At 40.8% G+C, this 17,319-nt stretch overlaps 1 protein-coding gene across 6 annotated transcripts in view; it reads left to right on the top strand.

The window, feature by feature from the left end:
- Positions 1-17,319, top strand: part of Dis3l2 (DIS3 like 3'-5' exoribonuclease 2) — a 309,644-nt gene that overhangs the window by 106,296 nt on the left and 186,029 nt on the right. For 3 of the 6 annotated variants that reach the window (XM_076914866.1, XM_076914868.1, XM_076914867.1), the window contains 2 exons: positions 191-419; positions 8,468-8,548. In XM_076914866.1, coding sequence (XP_076770981.1) covers positions 191-419; positions 8,468-8,548 — 310 coding nt within the window. The remainder of the gene's footprint in view (positions 1-190; positions 420-8,467; positions 8,549-17,319) is intronic. The other 3 variants (XM_034521596.2, XM_034521593.2, XM_034521594.2) reach the window with 1 other exon arrangement.

Raw genomic sequence — 17,319 nt, 5'->3', positions numbered from 1 at the left:
TCATCTTATCTAGAAGTCATTATTAGGGGTATAATAATAATTATACTGACGTTGCTGGCTTGCTTATCTACCTAGGGTAGTCTGTGCATCAGGAGAATAAAGGTCTATTATTTTCCAGTCATATGTTATGACTCTCTAGTATTGTCAGCTGCCTTCAGTGCTTTAGAAATTTTTCTTCTCCATTATTCAGGCAGTTAAAACAGAAAGCAATGACAAAGAAACAGAAGCTACTTCTGAAGCTGACATCCCCGAGGAGTGCTGTGGACACCAGCCCCTACAGCAGTCCCCCAAAGACTGGAGTGGTCCTGATGTCATCATAGAGGCTCAGTTTGATGACAGCGACTCAGAAGATAGACATGGCAACACCAGTGGACTGGTTGATGGTGTTAAGAAATTGTCAATCTATACTCCTGACAAAGGTGAGTCTTGGGCATCTGTTTGACATTTTCTTACAGCACATGATTTGGCTTTTTTTTTTTTTTTTTTTTTAAGTTGGAACCTCTCTCTGCAACAGAGTAAGAAACTCATAGAATGCTTAGTATATTTTCAGAGTCTGTGGAGGCTTTTAGGAAGTGGGACATCTGGTAAACTGGTTATAAGAGAGGGAAGGAAGAACCACCCAGGGTTTTGGGTAGTGGTTGGCACTTCCATGTTTGATCAGAGTTATATCAAAGTTTGTGATAGGCTTTGAGTTGCAATTGGTAATTGGCTGCAGTTTGTTCCATTTCACCTTGTGGTTGATAAGAGCAGAATTATCCCCCTTCCTTTTCTTTCCTTTTTTCCATTCCTTCCTCTATGCCTCTCTTCTTTTTTTACTTGAACTATACCTCCAGCCAGAATTAAGCAAGTCTCAAAATCCTTATTTTTATTGTTACTCTGATAGGCATTGTGCCTGTATAACACATTTAGGAATACAAGGCTTAGACCCAGTCCTTCTTTAACTTTTTTAACTGATTAGATGGTTAGCCTGTGAGTTAAGTGCCTATAGCAAATTCATGGCTCTGAGTTTATTGTTAGGGTGTTTTCTATATTTTATTTAGAAATAGCTGAGAGGAGTTAACAGACAACAGTCCAGATTACCTTACATGGATAGTTGGTTTTCAAAATGTCAGAAGTCCACAGAATTGACGTTACAAACATTTCTGTATTAATGTTCATTTTGATTAGAGACCTGTCTGCTCCTGACAGCTTCCTGTCTTGGATTCTAAGAAGAAATTGAGCATCTTTGGAGTTACTCCAGTTGTGGTGAGACAGCCACTAGGCAAGAATTGCCTCTTTTCATCTACAGACAAATTACTGTCCAGAAAAGGACACACTTGTGAAATAGATTACATCTGCCAAGATAGAGTAATCAGCCCTTAATAATTCTGCATCACTAGGTCTGTCAAATGATCCTGGGCCAGAAGGCTGAAGATTGGATGCTCCAACGTTTTGTAGTATAGGGACTGTCCAGGTGTTCAGTGGTCTCTATAAATTGGCTAAGTTTTAGAAGCTATGCTTTGTGCTTCCCATAATTTCAGTTAACTCAGTCATTCTGGATTTCTGACAGGGTTGAAAACTTATAATCTCATAGCCAATCCTGGCTATTTACTTTGAGAGAAAAGATTTGAGAGGGTGGTTTTCAGCTGACATTCATTCTAAAGCCAAGAAAAAAGCCAGGTTCAGAACTAAGTCTTTTAGTTAGAGAGATGACAAAGGTTCTGGTTAGTCAACAAAATGACGGACTGGGTATTAGATCTATCTTGTGTCTTACTGACACAAATTGCTATAGTTATGCTCTAATTGTATTTTGAGAGAAAAGTTTTATTTTAACAGGAAGGGTGATATGTAGGAGGAGCTAAGGTGGGAGGAGTAAGGAGAGGAAGAGGAGGAATAAGGAGAAGGAGAGGAGAGGCTAGGATATGAGAGAGAGGAGGGAGGAACATGGAGGCGGATGTTCGAGTGTGTCCGCCAGTCAAAGATAGTTGATATATCTAGGTTGGGTATTGGGTTACACTTCTGACTGATATTGAACATTACCAAACTTATGAAGCCCTTGATTATCATTTAAAAAAATTGTATAAAAGCAAAAAGGAGAAGAGGTCATGGGATAATAGGGGTTTTCTAGGGAGGGGAAATGGGGAAAGAGGATGGCATCTGAAATGTAAATAAAATATCCAATAAAAAATAAATTTAAAAAAATCCTTATTTTTTTTAAAAAAAACCTTTATTTTACTCTGTTTTGCTTTGTTCAGCATATAATTTCAAAATGTATTTGTTATTTGTGGTAGGCATGGTCACTTTGAATTTTGAAAGTAAATTATCTTCAGGAAGCATTTTGACCTCAAGCCTAAAAAAAAAAAAAGAAGCAGTCTTATTTTTCAGAATGGCATGTAGCCATGGGTTTGGTGAAAATGTGAAATTGCAAACACATGAATGAAGAGCTGTACCCAAAGGCTCTACCTGGCCACACTCTAGGAAACTTAAGGGCAAGGGATATGCAAGTTGAGTATTGCAGTATTTAGGTTTCCAAGGGGTTCTAAATAGGGAAGGTATATTTCCAGCCAGGTTTGAGTTTTGTATATATGTGAAAATGGAGATGACCTGGACATGGCAACATGGACATGGCTAGGCTGATTGGATGATAAGCATTGTTATCAGGACATCTCTGGCCTAATCAACATGAAGCACTAGAACGAATGCCAAAAGATTACCAAAGGAGAATTTCGAGCAGACAGCCTATGGGTAAGGTCTGGCGAGCACAGCTCAGTACATGCTGAAGGCTGGGCTTATTTCAGGAAGCCAAAGCCAAAGCACTGTTTTTCTCCATTGCTTATGACCTTAGCTAGAGAATAGGCTCTGAAAGCATGTGTCTTTTTGGTGGCAAGTATTACTCATTCAGAGTGACTCCGCAGCCCTTAAATGTACTTTGAATGGGCAGGCTAGTGTTCTTGCTGTTACTCTTGTCTTCCTTCTTTTCCCAGGTACACTGAATCGAGGGCACCCAGGTTACTCTTGTTTTTTGTTATGCCTAGGTAAACTAGAGATTTCATTCTTCAGGGATTAGGCAGTTGGATCTTTATTTGTACACAATTCCTTGACATTTCTTTCTTCTTGTGTTTCTCCTTTCCTCCTTTATAAATAGTTGCATATTGTCTTTCTTCTTAGAGTGTATGCATGTTGTATTACAACAACATCCATACTAGACATTATGTCTTCTTAATGAGAAGAGAAGGATATAACCAAGACCCTAAATAGCCACATTTTTTTATTAACAAGATCACTAAGAAAAAAGGTACTTACACAACAAATCAAGAAAGGAACACTTGATACGTTGCTTGTTGACCAAAGCTTCTTAGAAGAGGTCCTCTCCTGGTGGCCCAGAAGATCTTAGTTTCCTCTTTTCCCTGGGCACCAAGTTGAGGGGATGAACCACTGACACAAATGCAAAGAAATGGCAGATGGAAGCAATTGCAGAATTGATGACCTAGGTTGTCAATGATTTTGTCCTTTGTCCTGTGGGAAGTTCTGGAGCCAGACCTGTGCTTGCTGTGTCATTTGCTGCATTCCCTATCTCTGTCAGGAGATGCTCGCGGAGCACTTCACAGGTCCATGGTGGGCGTGCTTGTATTTTTCCTTATTCTTTTCATGTGTTCCTTTTCCACTGCTATTTCCAGCATTTCCACCATTGCTCTCTTAGTAGCCTTGACTGAGGGAGCAGCTTTAATCCTTCCTTGGTGTCAGGTGCAGATACTTCTCTCCAGCTGCCTCTAAATAGAGAGTTTGTGAAGCCATATGGCTGTTTCTCATTTCTTGTTCTCTTGATATTTAAGAAAATCGCAATTTGCTCTTTTAAGAAATCAGAACATTTTTAACGGTATTTCAGCCAGCTTTTCTTGCTTAGGATAATATAAAATCTGGTTATAGTTAAGATGTTAGTACATTTCATATTGTTTAAGGATTTGAAAGTTGTTATTGAAATAAACCATAGCCTTAAGAACATCATAAACTTTCCCTAATACTTCTAGAAAGGTTCTTTGCTTTGTATTGTACTTTCAAGTGTATTATTAATCCTAGTTCATGCTTGTGTCCCAAAGTATTATTTTAAAAATCTGGTTTCTTTACATAAAACAAATACTATATATATTGTGTGTGTATGTTCATATTTCTTCCTCTTTGTTTGGGGAACTTCAGTGTCATCTTGTCTGGTAAGTGAGAACATAGCCCTTATCCAGTTGTTTGTAGCAAGGACTCATTGAATTAGTCAAATTCAATGAGAATTTCAGGCAGAAAACATGAATATATGTATATATACATGTATGAATAAATGAGAGAGAAGATGAGCCAAAGACCTGACGCCATTTGAAGATCCAGTTCATGGCTTCTTGAAACTGATCTTTTACTGCTCCACAGGCATGGCTTCTTGTCAGCATGGAAAATGTCAGAATGGCTGGGAGTGTAGCTAAATTATAGAAGCACTTGCCCAGGATGCACAAGTCCCTGGATGTGATGCTGGGGACAGCTTCGTTAAATTTCACTGCTTTTAAATACATCTGTGGCTTTGAAAAAAAAAAGTTTTGGTGAAGATTGCCTGGTTAGCAAGTTCCAAACGATAAATGTCTTTGCCAAGTGATATAATAGTGTTGTATCTTTCATCACCAGCAATGGTGAGAGGAGCTTTGGCCTCACAATCAGGAGATCATGTGAAGTACATTCCTGTCTTTTGCCTCAGCAGGGTCTTCTAGAGACCTTTTCCTTGACTGACTGTCCTTACCTGATGAGTGATCATAGATTTGGAGTGTGAAGTTACTGACACCTTTGCTTCTATCTCCCAGCAGGCAGCTTCTATTTCTCCCAAGAGGAGACTCCCTGAGGAACCCTTAGTCTCTCCTGAGATTTGAATTGCTCTATTGCTACACTTCATAGGCTTGCCCAAGTCACCAAAACTCTCCATGCCTATATTCCCTTGTGTTTTCTTTCCTCCTTCGGTTTGGCTTATGAAGGTAGACCCCTGTGATTATTCTGGTGTGATTTGTTGAGTTGTTGAAACCCCAGTCCTCTTCTCCAAATTGTCTGTCAACCATTTTTCTTTCTCAGATTTGCAATTCTTCTTTTTCCAGATCTCCACTGTACATAATGATAATTAGTACAATTACAAGACTATTGTATTTGTTTCAGAAATTAGAATAAATATTAAAGACCTAGTAATTTTCTATTACCTAAAACTTTGTGCCAGTCTTTATAAATCTGATTTTAAAAAGGTAAAAACTTGTCTAGCCTTTTCTTTAAGAAAGAGTACAGTGGGAATGTTTGCTTCCATGTTTTTATAGATAGGATGGATAATGCAATAATGTTGGGTAGAGAGATCCTGAGACCCTCCTTCACTGTTGTCCCAGAGCCACAGCCTTTCCTGCGGAGTTTTCAGAAGGAGATACATGCATAGAAGACCAAGTGAGACAGTGGTGCAGTTGTTCAGTAGGCAAGGCCTGATCCACACCAACATGACTCACCAGACTCTCTTCCATTGCAGTCCCTTAGACTTTTAAATTTTGTTCCTACCAATGAGGAGGATTGTCCAGACCTACAGTTTTTACCCTTTTCTTTTACGTACTACTGAAGATTGAACCCAGGACTTCTTACACACTAGGCAAGCACTGTGTCTCTAAATGATTTGTCTATTCCCAGCTTTCCAGTTTCTTCAGTCCAAATTAAATTCTTTAAATTACTTTGTCATATCCTTTGCTTATTAATGTGTCAGGGTTACTCTACTTTTGATAATTTTCAGAATTTTTACCAGGTCTCTGTAGTAAACTCTGTTTAAGCATTGAAGATGTCTTTTTAATTATTTTGTAATTTAGTTGTTTATTAAATTTTTCTATGGTATCTATAATTGAAAATTATCAATTTTGGTGTTATGGTATTAATCATATTTTTATGTGTTTTTAAGTTTTTCCCTGTTTTTAGATGTCACCTCTTTCCCCATATGATCTTTTATTAATTTACCTCTTGATGGGTTTTATGACATATATTCTTTATCGATTAAATATTGAATCATTCTTGAATTCTGAGAATAAATATTATGTAATCCCAATGTGTTGCTGTTTTTGAAATATGTTATAAGGTTCATTTAAGCACTGTATAGTATATAATTTTTATTTCATGTTAAAACAGATACAAGATTTTATTGCTATTTTATTCAGTAATTGGAATTGAGATTATAATAGTTCTATAGAACGACCTACTTTTTTTAAACTAGTTTTTATTTTATTTCAGAATAGCTTGTATAAACTTTGAATTAATTGTTTCTTTTTAAGGTTAGATACAATGCATTTTAAAGTTGTACCTGTTTTTTTTTTTTTCAGAAAATGACTTTGTTGTTTTCAAACACATTAATTGATATTTTTAAATTATGAATTTCTTCTTGTGCTAATTTTGGTTTAGTTTAATGGAATTTATCCATTCAGATGTATTACCATATTGATATTCCTAATACTCTTCAATTTTTAAAATTATTTTTAAATTTATATTGAATATTTTCATATCTTTAATTCTGTATTTTAATTATTTAATCTCCATCTTCTTCTCTCTCTTTGTGTCTGTCTCTCTCTTGCTCACTCATACTGACTCTTGAATCTTGGAGCCTCACACTTGGAGGGGGGAAGTGTTCTACATTTAGTTTTAGTTCCAGCACTGTTTGTATTTTGAAGCAGAATCTCACTAGTTTTCTAGGATGGCCTTGAACTCATACTGTTGCCCTGATAGGACTTGAACTTGGGAGGCGAAAGGACCTGCCTCAGCCGCCCCAGATCAGCCGCCCCAGATCAGCCGCCCCAGATCAGCCGCCCCAGATCAGCCGCCCCAGATCAGCCGCCCCAGATCAGCCGCCCCAGATCAGCCGCCCCAGATCAGCCGCCCCAGATCAGCCGCCCCAGATCAGCCGTCCCAGATCAGCCGCCCCAAGATCAGCCGCCCCAGATCAGCCGCCCCAAGATCAGCCGCCCCAGATCAGCCGTCCCAGATCAGCCGCCCAAGATCAGCCGCCCCAAGATCAGCCGCCCCAGATCAGCCGCCCCAAGATCAGCCGCCCCAGATCAGCCGCCCCAAGATCAGCCGCCCCAAGATCAGCCGCCCCAGATCAGCCGCCCCAGATCAGCCGCCCCAGATCAGCCGCCCCAAGATCAGCCGCCCCAGATCAGCCGCCCCAAGATCAGCCGCCCCAAGATCAGCCGCCCCAGATCAGCCGCCCCAGATCAGCCGCCCCAGATCAGCCGCCCCAGATCAGCCGCCCCAGATCAGCCGCCCCAGATCAGCCGCCCCAGATCAGCCGCCCCAGATCAGCCGCCCCAGATCAGCCGCCCCAGATCAGCCGCCCCAGATCAGCCGCCCCAGATCAGCCGCCCCAGAAGCTGAGACTTTACAGTTGTACTGCTAGACCCAGCTGGTTCGATATGGTTTTTTTTTTTTAAGTAATTATTTTTATTCAATGCATCATTATTTTATTTCCCAATAAATATCAATACTTCATTTAAAATACCAGTAAAATTATTCAGTAGCAATTTTTAAATGGCTTAAATATTAATAAGAGATTAGGTAAATTCTTGAGAAAATATTCTGGCCTGTTCCAGTTTGTTTTAGGCAGATGCTCTGCCACTGAGCGATATCCCTAGACCTTCTAATCTGTCTAATAAGTATTTGCTTATATTAATGACCAAAATTATTACTGTGTAAGAAGTAGCATTTCTCCTATTATAATTTATAAACTTTGGACCCTACTCTTACTCTTTAATCTTCTTCTTCTGGAAATTATGCCCAAGGATCTATTTCTGAATTATCCCAGAGCAGGCATTCAGGTGGCAGTAGCCTAGGGCAGAGCAATGGAGTGGGAGGGAGGTGAACAAGGTATGAGTCTCCCTCTTGTTCTGTAATGAGGGAACTGGATGGAGGTCTTTGAGTAGGTACAGTTTCAGTATTGGGAGGGATTTAATCAGCTAGACTGTGATGAGTCATAGACATGAATGCCTTCGGGTCTTCCATGAGTACTGCTCAGTCTCTGAAAAATGTTCTTGCTTGTGCCACTTTTCTTTGTTATTTGTTTATTTATATAACATTTATGGGAAGATTATGATGGTAGTAATGTTCTGCCACATGCAGGTCTCTTATTTATTGGTACATCATTAGAGCATACTGGCTATCCTTCCCACTCCCCACAACACTCCCCCCCCCCCTTTTAAATTTAAGAGTCATTCTGGTCTGCTTGCCTATTCCTCTTTAACAGAGAATACCTGAGGCCTGAGGGCTTGGGTGGTAGTGCCCTTTTCTAGCATTACAAGTAACTGATTGGATAAAAATTTTCTATCTATTCCTCACAATACCCAGGAGTAGGTATGCTTGTTGGCACTTTTGCTTGCACTTTTAGTACATGATTATTGTAACTGAGACTTAAAACTAAACACTTTGTCACAAACATTGTTTCTGCCATTGCCTGCAGACATGGTTACCAGTCCTCCAGCATGTCAGTTGTTGTGTGTTCCTAACGTTCTCAGCCAGGAGCAACCAAGCAGAGGCAAAGGTACTAAGATGCTTCTTGTTTTCTCTATCGCTGTTCTGCTCCCAGTGGCCATTCCACTGAATGAACTGAAACCTGCAAGTTCCCTGGCAGCTCCCTCATTTGGACTCTTTAACACTCTTCTCAATATGATGCTCTGTGGCTCCTTGCTTGCTGTGTCCTTTTAGCTTCCTTCTTGGCTCCTTAGATTATTTTATAATCCTGAGCTCCTTGGCAATGAGACAGGAGGAACACTTTCCTTCTCCTTCTCTCCCTCCTATGCTCACTAGACTTCAGCCCTCCTCCTCCCACTCTTTCTTCTTATCCACCTATAGACCTCTCTTTCTCTCTCTGGTCTACTCAGGATCATGCCAGTTCATTGTCATGATAGCAAATGAACCAGCTGTCATATCCGCTGGCACATACATTATGTTGCCTTAGAACTCATAGATGCACCAGTGAGATAGCCCTTTGGTGAAGGCACTTGCTACCAACCATGGCAGATCTCTGGGATCCACCTGGTGGAATGAGAGAATCAACTTCTACAAGCTGTTTTCTGACCTCTACATGCACACTGTGGCCTATGCATGAATGGACACACACACACACACACACACACACACACACAGAGAGAGAGAGAGAGAGAGAGAGAGAGAGAGAGAGAGAGAGAGAGAGAAAATAAGAATAAATAAAACCCATAATATTAAAACCCACAATATTAATTAATCTAAAAGATTAGAGAAACATGGCTCTGGACAGATCCGAATATGCTGAGCATGCATTCTTCCTAGTATGCAATGTTCTATGCCTATGTCAGAAGCTCTTAGTCTGGCACGTCACATTCCTAATAGTTCCTAAGACTGGATGAGGTTAAACTGCACGGCAAATGTGTATCCCAGCTGACGCACTTGACTGGAGCCCTCCAGAGTATCTGACTTTTCACCCATCAGAAACCCTAGTGAGCAGTGACATGCTTTGATTTAAAGGGGAGGGGGATATGAAATTAATTATAGATAGAATTGTTATAAAAATACTCAAAATGTGAGATTCTAGACAAAAGTTAATTTTTAAAAATTTCCAGCTGAAACCTTTTAGCTAGACATAGCTAACTTAGTGCATTCTTTTATTTTATAGATGAAATTATTGAGGCTCAGATAAGTGACTTGTTTTTCAGGGTCCTAGAAGTTAGTAGATTTATAAATGAAAGCTATTTGTGCCCGTAGCAAGGAAGACGTCCCTAACAGGCTATATTTGAAAAAGAGCAAGTTGGGCCCATTGGTTTAATTTTCCCTGTAACAACAGTGCTTATTGCACATCTAGTTCATACTTCCCCTTTCTTGTTCTTGCATTTTCATCTGAACATCTGTATCCTTGCCAGATACCTTGTAATTTGAGTGAAGTTGATCATAGCTGCAGAGTGAGGTCTCATTTGTTCTATATAAGTTTCTTGACACACTTACTTGCCTTATGCTAACAGGACTTAATGCAGCAATGGAAGTCTTCTAGCTCTAAGAAGTTGATTCTCTCATCTAGTATTAGGAAATATTAGGAATGTGAATGGCTAGTACTGTAACCACAGAGGATATTGACCACTTGAAACAGGACTGGTATGGCTGAGAAACTGAAAATTGAAATGTGTTCATTTTAGATCGCTACATGTGGGTAGTGACTTCTTTATTGGATTGTGTAGCTTTATACTTTTGCCTCTTTCCAAACATCAGTGGCCCAAACAGTCTAATCAGGGTGAACCTTACTCAGAATTCTGGGGCAAAAGATGTTTCCTTATGAATATGAACAAGGAAACATCCCTAATTACTATTGGCAGCTGTCCTATGAGTTACTAAGTATTGGGGATAGAATAGTGAAGGACCAAAAATGTCTGGGTCCTCATAGCCATTAATGAGCCTTGGATCAGCTGACTCTGAAGTCTTCCCTACATATGGACTTCCAATTACACAAATGAGTGAGTCACCTTTGTTAGGTAATCCAGTTTGAGTTGGATTTTCTGTCCTTTCAACTAATGAGTAACCAAGTAGAGGCAGAGGTACTGACAGATTTCTTGTTTTCCTACAACTGTTGTCCCTCTTATGGGCATTCCAATGAATGAATTTCATAAGAGAGGGAGAGGGCAGTGTTGTAAAGGGTGGTGTGAACTAGGTAGGTACCAGTTCCACTCTATTGCCTGCCATGTAAACTTGGCAGTTTCTTTTCTTCTCTGGTTCCAGGGTATTTATTTGCTCATGGGCATTATACTTGTTTGCGGCCCATATAACACACTAAGCTTTATGTTTGTTGTTGGGGAGCCAGGCTGAACACAAAGGGAAATCTAGATGTTTGTCCTTGGCAGGCACTCAGTCATTGAGAATAGACAGGAACTCGGACACACTTCTGCTTAAGTAGTAGATAGAGCTGGATGATTGTCTCACTGACGTTAGATGCTTTCTCCATGGCTTGCAGATTCTGAAGCTGTAATATTTTGCAGTCAGAGGCAAAAACAAAGGTATTAAAAAGCAGAGACTTCTAGTAACCACAGACAGTGCCATATAGAAAAGGAAACTATTGAGAGGAGAGACAAGGTAAAAATAGGCAAGAGGAGGAGAGAGCCCGTAGATGATAATGTGTTCCCTAGGCTGTGAAAGACAAGTATGATTTGCTGGATGGGAGAAGGTGAAGAGGGTTCTGAGCATGAGCAGGGTCATAAAGGTAGATGAGTAGTAACGTCAGTGGGACCAGTACAGGATGCATAGTGGAAAGTCTGGAGAGAAGGCTAGAAAAGAGAATGTACTGAGGTTTGCAGTTATCTATGACTGCTCAGAGAGCTCAGTTGGAAAGAGTCACCTGAAGTCACAATGGAAAGGGGATTGATTGTTAGAAAGAGGGGAGGAGTGGGGACAGTGCTCATTCAGACCAGCCATGCAACATGACCTGACTGGTGACTGAATGCAGAATAGACTGGGAAACACTTAGAACTAGGATTAGCATTGGCAGCTCAGATGTGAGACAAGCAGAGGAGGGTCAAGTCTAGCAACTGTTGTGCGCTCATCATCTTTAGTGAGAGGAAACCTGAGGGTAAGAAGGGCTGTGAACTCAGGCTCTGACTGTTGAACCTGAGTCTCCTAGAGGACACTCTGATACTCAGAAAGTGGTCCCACAGGAGGGATGATGAGACTACATCTGTGTACTGTTAATAACACTGTGGGAAATCAGCAAGCTTGTCAAGTAGGTGAACTGCACTTGGACTTACTTGGAGGAATCATTGCTCTGTTGAAGCAAAACAAACTGGTGGACGCAGAAAACTCAGCGGCAGGGTGAGCACAGCAACAGAGAGAGAGCTCTGTACATGACCTAGGAGAAACGTTTGGAGAAACAGTGATGAATGTTTTGGAGGAATGAGGGAGTGACTTACTTTCCTTTAGTGAATGTCAAGTGGTTGAAGATTATTTTCATCAAAGAAGACTAATTCTCTTAGTTTTTTAAAAAACCAGCTACTATTCAGGGAAGGTTGCTCTTTTGTATTCAACTCTTATTTTATAACAAGGTAATGAAAAAGTTCATTTCAGGATTCATTGAGCAGGTCCAGAAATGTGTGAATCAGCTGTGAAGAACATTTCTGCTTGCCTCTTCCTGTGCTCCCAAGGATGCTTGTCTGTGAAGTCAGAGTTATAGCCTTAGGGAAGATCCTTTCAAGTAATTCCTTTTCCTCTCTTGGCCAGCCTGTGCCACATTTATTCGCTTGAGCAATGAAACCTTTTTGGTAACTTGTTTTTTAACCTCCCTTCCTTGAAGCTTTTTTAATTAAAAAAAATTCTAGTAGGTTTCTTATTAGCATGTATTCATTGTGAAAGCTTGGTTAGAGATCACTCACCCATTGCCACTGGGCTGAACTCTATATGCCTACAGGTCCATCTTGTTGGCATCCAGTCCTCCTTGGATCACTCTAAATAATTCCCATTCTCCTTTGAGAACTTTTGGAGATGCCTTTCAAGTCATGCAGAAACATGCCAAGGAGAATCTGCCTGACTAATGGACTTGGTATAATGATGTTTATGACTTGTGGAGATTTTCAAAATGCTAGTGAGGATTCCAGCTTGTTCTGTTAGATAAAAACCAGGCTCTGTATTTTGCTGTGAAAGGCCCACTAGTAAGGGCAGATTGTATGCAGTTGAACACTGTTTATGGCTTTCAGATAACGCTAAAACAATAATATTCCATAATGCTAACATCTGAACATATCACCCCTCTCCTACCCCAAGTACCCACTCTCTAGTCCCCTGAAGGAAAGCACAGCCTCATAGTGAAGTTTGTCCTATACATCAGTCAGTGGCTCCAACCTGGCCAACCCCCAGATCTGACTCTAACTTCTCTTGGGCCTTTTAGTTATTCCGCCCTGCACTCTGCAGCTCACCTTGCCCTTTTCATTGCCTCTTTAGTTTCTGGTAGGAGTGCTACTCAGCCCTACTGTGCAGGAGGGTCAGGATCCAAGTCTGGCTGGCTAGCTGTTGACTTCTCTAGCAGCAAAATGGTTTCGAACAAAATGTGTCAACACTGTGCAGGATAAGAAGAACTGAAGAAGCATGTTTGCCATCTTCCCTATTCATAAAAATCCTTTGTAATAAACACCTTGACCGCTTCATGGGTTCTCACATAAATCAAGTGAGGTATTGGGAAGAAAAACTTCTTTAAAAAGATGAAGCATTGCCTTCCATTGTGGGATTTTCCGACTGCATTTTTAAGCCTAATGTCTCTTAAGCTAAGGAGTATCACAGGACTCTCCTGCAGAGGTTCTCAGACTGCACACAGCATCATCAATGAGCTTTCTTGGTCACTGGTGGCCCTTCCCCACTGGGGCCTCCTGTCTAGTGCTTTGCCTGCCTGTGCACCCAAGCCTGCTGCACAGGCCCCAGAGCCTCCAAACCCACCCTACTCATTTTTTGCCATTTCTGTGGTTCCTCTTCTGCTGTGAAAGCTACCCAGTCCTAGCTTCTCCTGTAAAGATGACTCCTTTCCTCACAATCTCAGCTGTCATTTTAGAAGTATATTTGGTTTCTATCCCCATGCAATAGATCACCACAGGCTTGGAGGCTTAACACAATGCATCTACTATCTCAGTTCTAGGAGTTAGGAGTTAGAACATAGTTCATCCAAGTCCTTTGCTTCTGGGCTCTTCACAGGGCTAAGGTCAACTGTTGGGTGATCAGAAGGCTGGACGGTTATAAAGATCTGCTTTAAGTGTCCATGGAATTGACTAGAATCAGTTCCTAGCAGGTTTGGAGTGGAGAACCTCAGCTTTTGCTGTTTGTATACTGGAGGCTGTGAAACACTAGGATTAACATTGGCAGCTCGGATGTGAGACAAGCAGAGGAGGGATCAAGCCTAGCAACTGTTGTGCGCTCATTGTCTTAAGTGAGAAGAAACCTGCTTCCTATACAGGTCCTTATTGTTTGTAGCTGGCTTCATGAGACTGAGTAAGAGAGTCAGCTAGCAAGATGAAAGGTGCAGTCATATGTAACTCAATCATGGAAGTGGTTATCTTTGCTTTATTCTGTTGCTGAGAAACAAATCATAGGCCCTGCCTATGCTTGAGGGGGTTGGAATTATATAAGGACATGAAACAAGAAGGTGCACATGATTTGGGCCATCACTGGCCTGGTTACCACAGATATTTCCTTTGTAAGCCCTCATTTATTTCCTCCAACAAATGTGTGATCATCCCTTTTGTGGCTCTTCTCTGTAGCTACCTAGCTGCCTTTTACCAGTATTTTTATGGTTGGCTTGGGTTTTTATTTCCTTCACGTGACTGTTTTTGCACATCTTTAACTCAATTGCAGCTCCTAGAACAGTTTTCTTTTGTATATTGTTCTGCAAAAGATGCCTTTCTTCTATTGAGTGAAACTGAAGGAGCAAACCAGTCCCTCGCTTGTGTAATCTTGAGTCTCCTTTCTTGCTCAGCAGCTACACAGCATCCATTTTATAAATCGAGAAATGTGAGAATTGGTAGCAAATCAGTGACTTATCCACATGTCTCTAAGCTAGCTGGAATGGTTGCTCACATTGCCCTCATTTGTATCCTTGCTAGAGCCTGTTATCTTATTAAGGAGAAGCAGTTGTCCATCAAAGACACAGACAATACCAGCTTAAAACATTAGCTGTTTTTGAGTAGTTCATTGTTCTGTTTCCTGAGAGCTTGATGGATCTTAGAAATGATACAATCTATAAAAACTAATTCATTTCTGTTTAAACTAGCTAGTTTCTGTTCCCCTTTAGTTTTATTTTTTTAAATCTTTCTTTTTATATTTATTTATGTATGTGAGTACACTATTCATCTCTTCAGACACACTAGAAGAGGGCTTTGGATCCCATTACAGATGGTTGTGAGCCACCGTGTGGTTGCTGGGAATTGAGCTCAGGACCTCTGGAGGAGCAGTCAGTGCTCTTAACCACTGAGCCATCCCTCCAGCCCCCATCATGTTCCCCTTTAATAATCATTTTGTGGTCCCGCTATTTCTAGGTCATAACAAATGAATTGAAAAGAGGGCTGGCCTTTGGGGAAGCAGAATTTAATTTCTTTCCCTTCAACCAGCAGTTATCTAGTCTTCATTATGCCTATTTAAGATGTTCTATAGGGTGAATATTCAATATACTTTAAAAGGCTTGTAACAGACATGGTATCTTTTTGTATCTTGGGCCTGCAAACTCTCCAAAAGTGGTATAATTCATCTGGTTTAGCTTCTTCCCATGCTTGGGGGCCAATCCCTGTGTAACTCTCTAAAATAGTTTCTACCTTTTTTATTACTTGTCCTGTTAGTGTGCTAACTAGTCTTTAGAAGGCAGATAAAAAAATGATAGTCTAGTTTTAGTGAACACATTTGTGGTACTGAAATGTTGACATCACAGTATGAGATGACTGGTCCCTTTAAGAAAAACTGAGGTGAAAGCCAACTTACACTTAGAGGAATCTTTCATCTGTTGAGAAAGATGCAGAACGGGTACATTAGAGACAAACAGAGGTGAAAGCACACGAGTGTGTATGTCTGCATTTTAGGTCTTTGGGGAGCCATGAGGCGAAAAGCCAATTAAAGCTTTAGTGGAGAGGAATTTAAAAGTCATTTCTCTTGGGCAAAGGAAAGATTTGGAGCAGAGAGTGCTCAGAGAAAAACAGGAGGGAGTTGAATTAATGCAGCCAACTCCTGGGAATTGGAATCACTGCAAAGCCCCATCTAAGATGACCCTGTGAAGGATTCAGGTTGGGGCCCCATAGAGACTCTAGGACTTGGAAACCTGAGGATATGTGTGCATGATCAGCCTAAAGAGGAAAATGGCTGCATCCTGCCATGTTGGTTCCTCCCTTCGCTAACCTCTTACCAGTTTTCAAATTAATATAGTTCAGAGAAATTGGGAGTTTTTAAATTTCTTACTGATTGGGCATGAACTTCTTTTTCATTCACTTATTTGTCATAATATATTAAGGCTTTCTTTTAGCAGCCTCTGTATTTTCATCAGGTAGTCTATTGTTACCTAATTTGTATTCCAGTTGATATTCCTAATCTCCCTCACAGGATGGAGACTGTATATCCATCTTGGACAGAAAATATAATCATATGTTTGTTCCATGTGACCTCGAACTCGAAGAGAGTCCAAAATGAAGTTGACTGTCCCAGTGTCTAGAACCGAGGCAGATTGCTCAGATGGTGTGGTTTCCTTTCCCATTCTATGTCCATCGATGCCATTTCATTTCTGAAGGTAGTGTGGCATCATAGGAAGAGGATGAGGTATTGGCATTAATCAGAGTCAAGTTTGAATCCTGAACTATCACTGTGCTATCCTAACTGGCATCCATTGAAAAGCCTGATATTTTGTACTTTTGAGCCTTGTTTTTCCAAACTTTAGAATTGTAGTAGAATTCCCTGCCTACTTTACTTGGACTGCTAGGGAATATTAAATCTAGTGCTGTATGTGACTCATCTATTTCAATGCCAAGTGTGTGGCATCAGCTCAGCGATGAGTTACTAGTTACTGAGTTGAGTGATCAGCACCAAGCTTTTCATGTACAGGCCTATGTTTTGGGACACGTTCTCATAGAGGCTTCTTCTAGAGTGTGGGATAATGAGGTCTTCGTATGTCGGGTCTCCCTCCCACCTTTTACAGATGAGGTTGGCTTCCATATTTCAGAGGAGACAAGGCCCATGTGTAATCTCATTTGCAGTGTATCAGTGCAGAGCAGTTGGCATATCAGGCGCTCTGCCTGAGGTTAATCTTTTCTCCTGGGCTCTGATCTTACTCCTTCCTTCCCAGGGACCCCTCCTTTCCTAATTGTGCTCACTTCTACCACACCTTCTTGACTTGTTTCTTCCCATCATCAGCTAACCATTCCAAGCCTCTCTTATCTTAAAAAAATAAAATATTCAAAACCATGTGGCACTTTCTGTCCCTGTATAGCCACCACCCTGTATTATTCTACTCTCTCACAGCTAGACTTCCAGAGCCCAGTCCACACCCTCGTCCCACATCACACTCACTTTCTCAGGCACAGCATCCTGATTTTTCTTTGTTTTATTCATTACAATTGGTCTCACCAGCATTACCTGTGACCTTGTTACCATAGCCACATTGATGAACATGCATTTCCTGTTGAAATGGTTTAAGGCTTTGGGTTCTGTGACCCGACATAAGCCTTCATCTTTTTTTTTAATACTTCACCAACCACACCTCAGTTTCCTTTGGAAACTTTTCTTCTGTTGCTTTATTTGAAAATTGATGTTCCAGGGCTCTCATCCCTCCTAATCTAAACAGTCTCT

The sequence above is a fragment of the Arvicanthis niloticus genome, chromosome 17 (assembly GCF_011762505.2).
Source record: "Arvicanthis niloticus isolate mArvNil1 chromosome 17, mArvNil1.pat.X, whole genome shotgun sequence".
Lineage (NCBI taxonomy): Eukaryota > Metazoa > Chordata > Mammalia > Rodentia > Muridae > Arvicanthis > Arvicanthis niloticus.
Note: the sequence above shows the minus strand (reverse complement) of the source record. Positions and strands in the feature narration are given on the sequence as shown.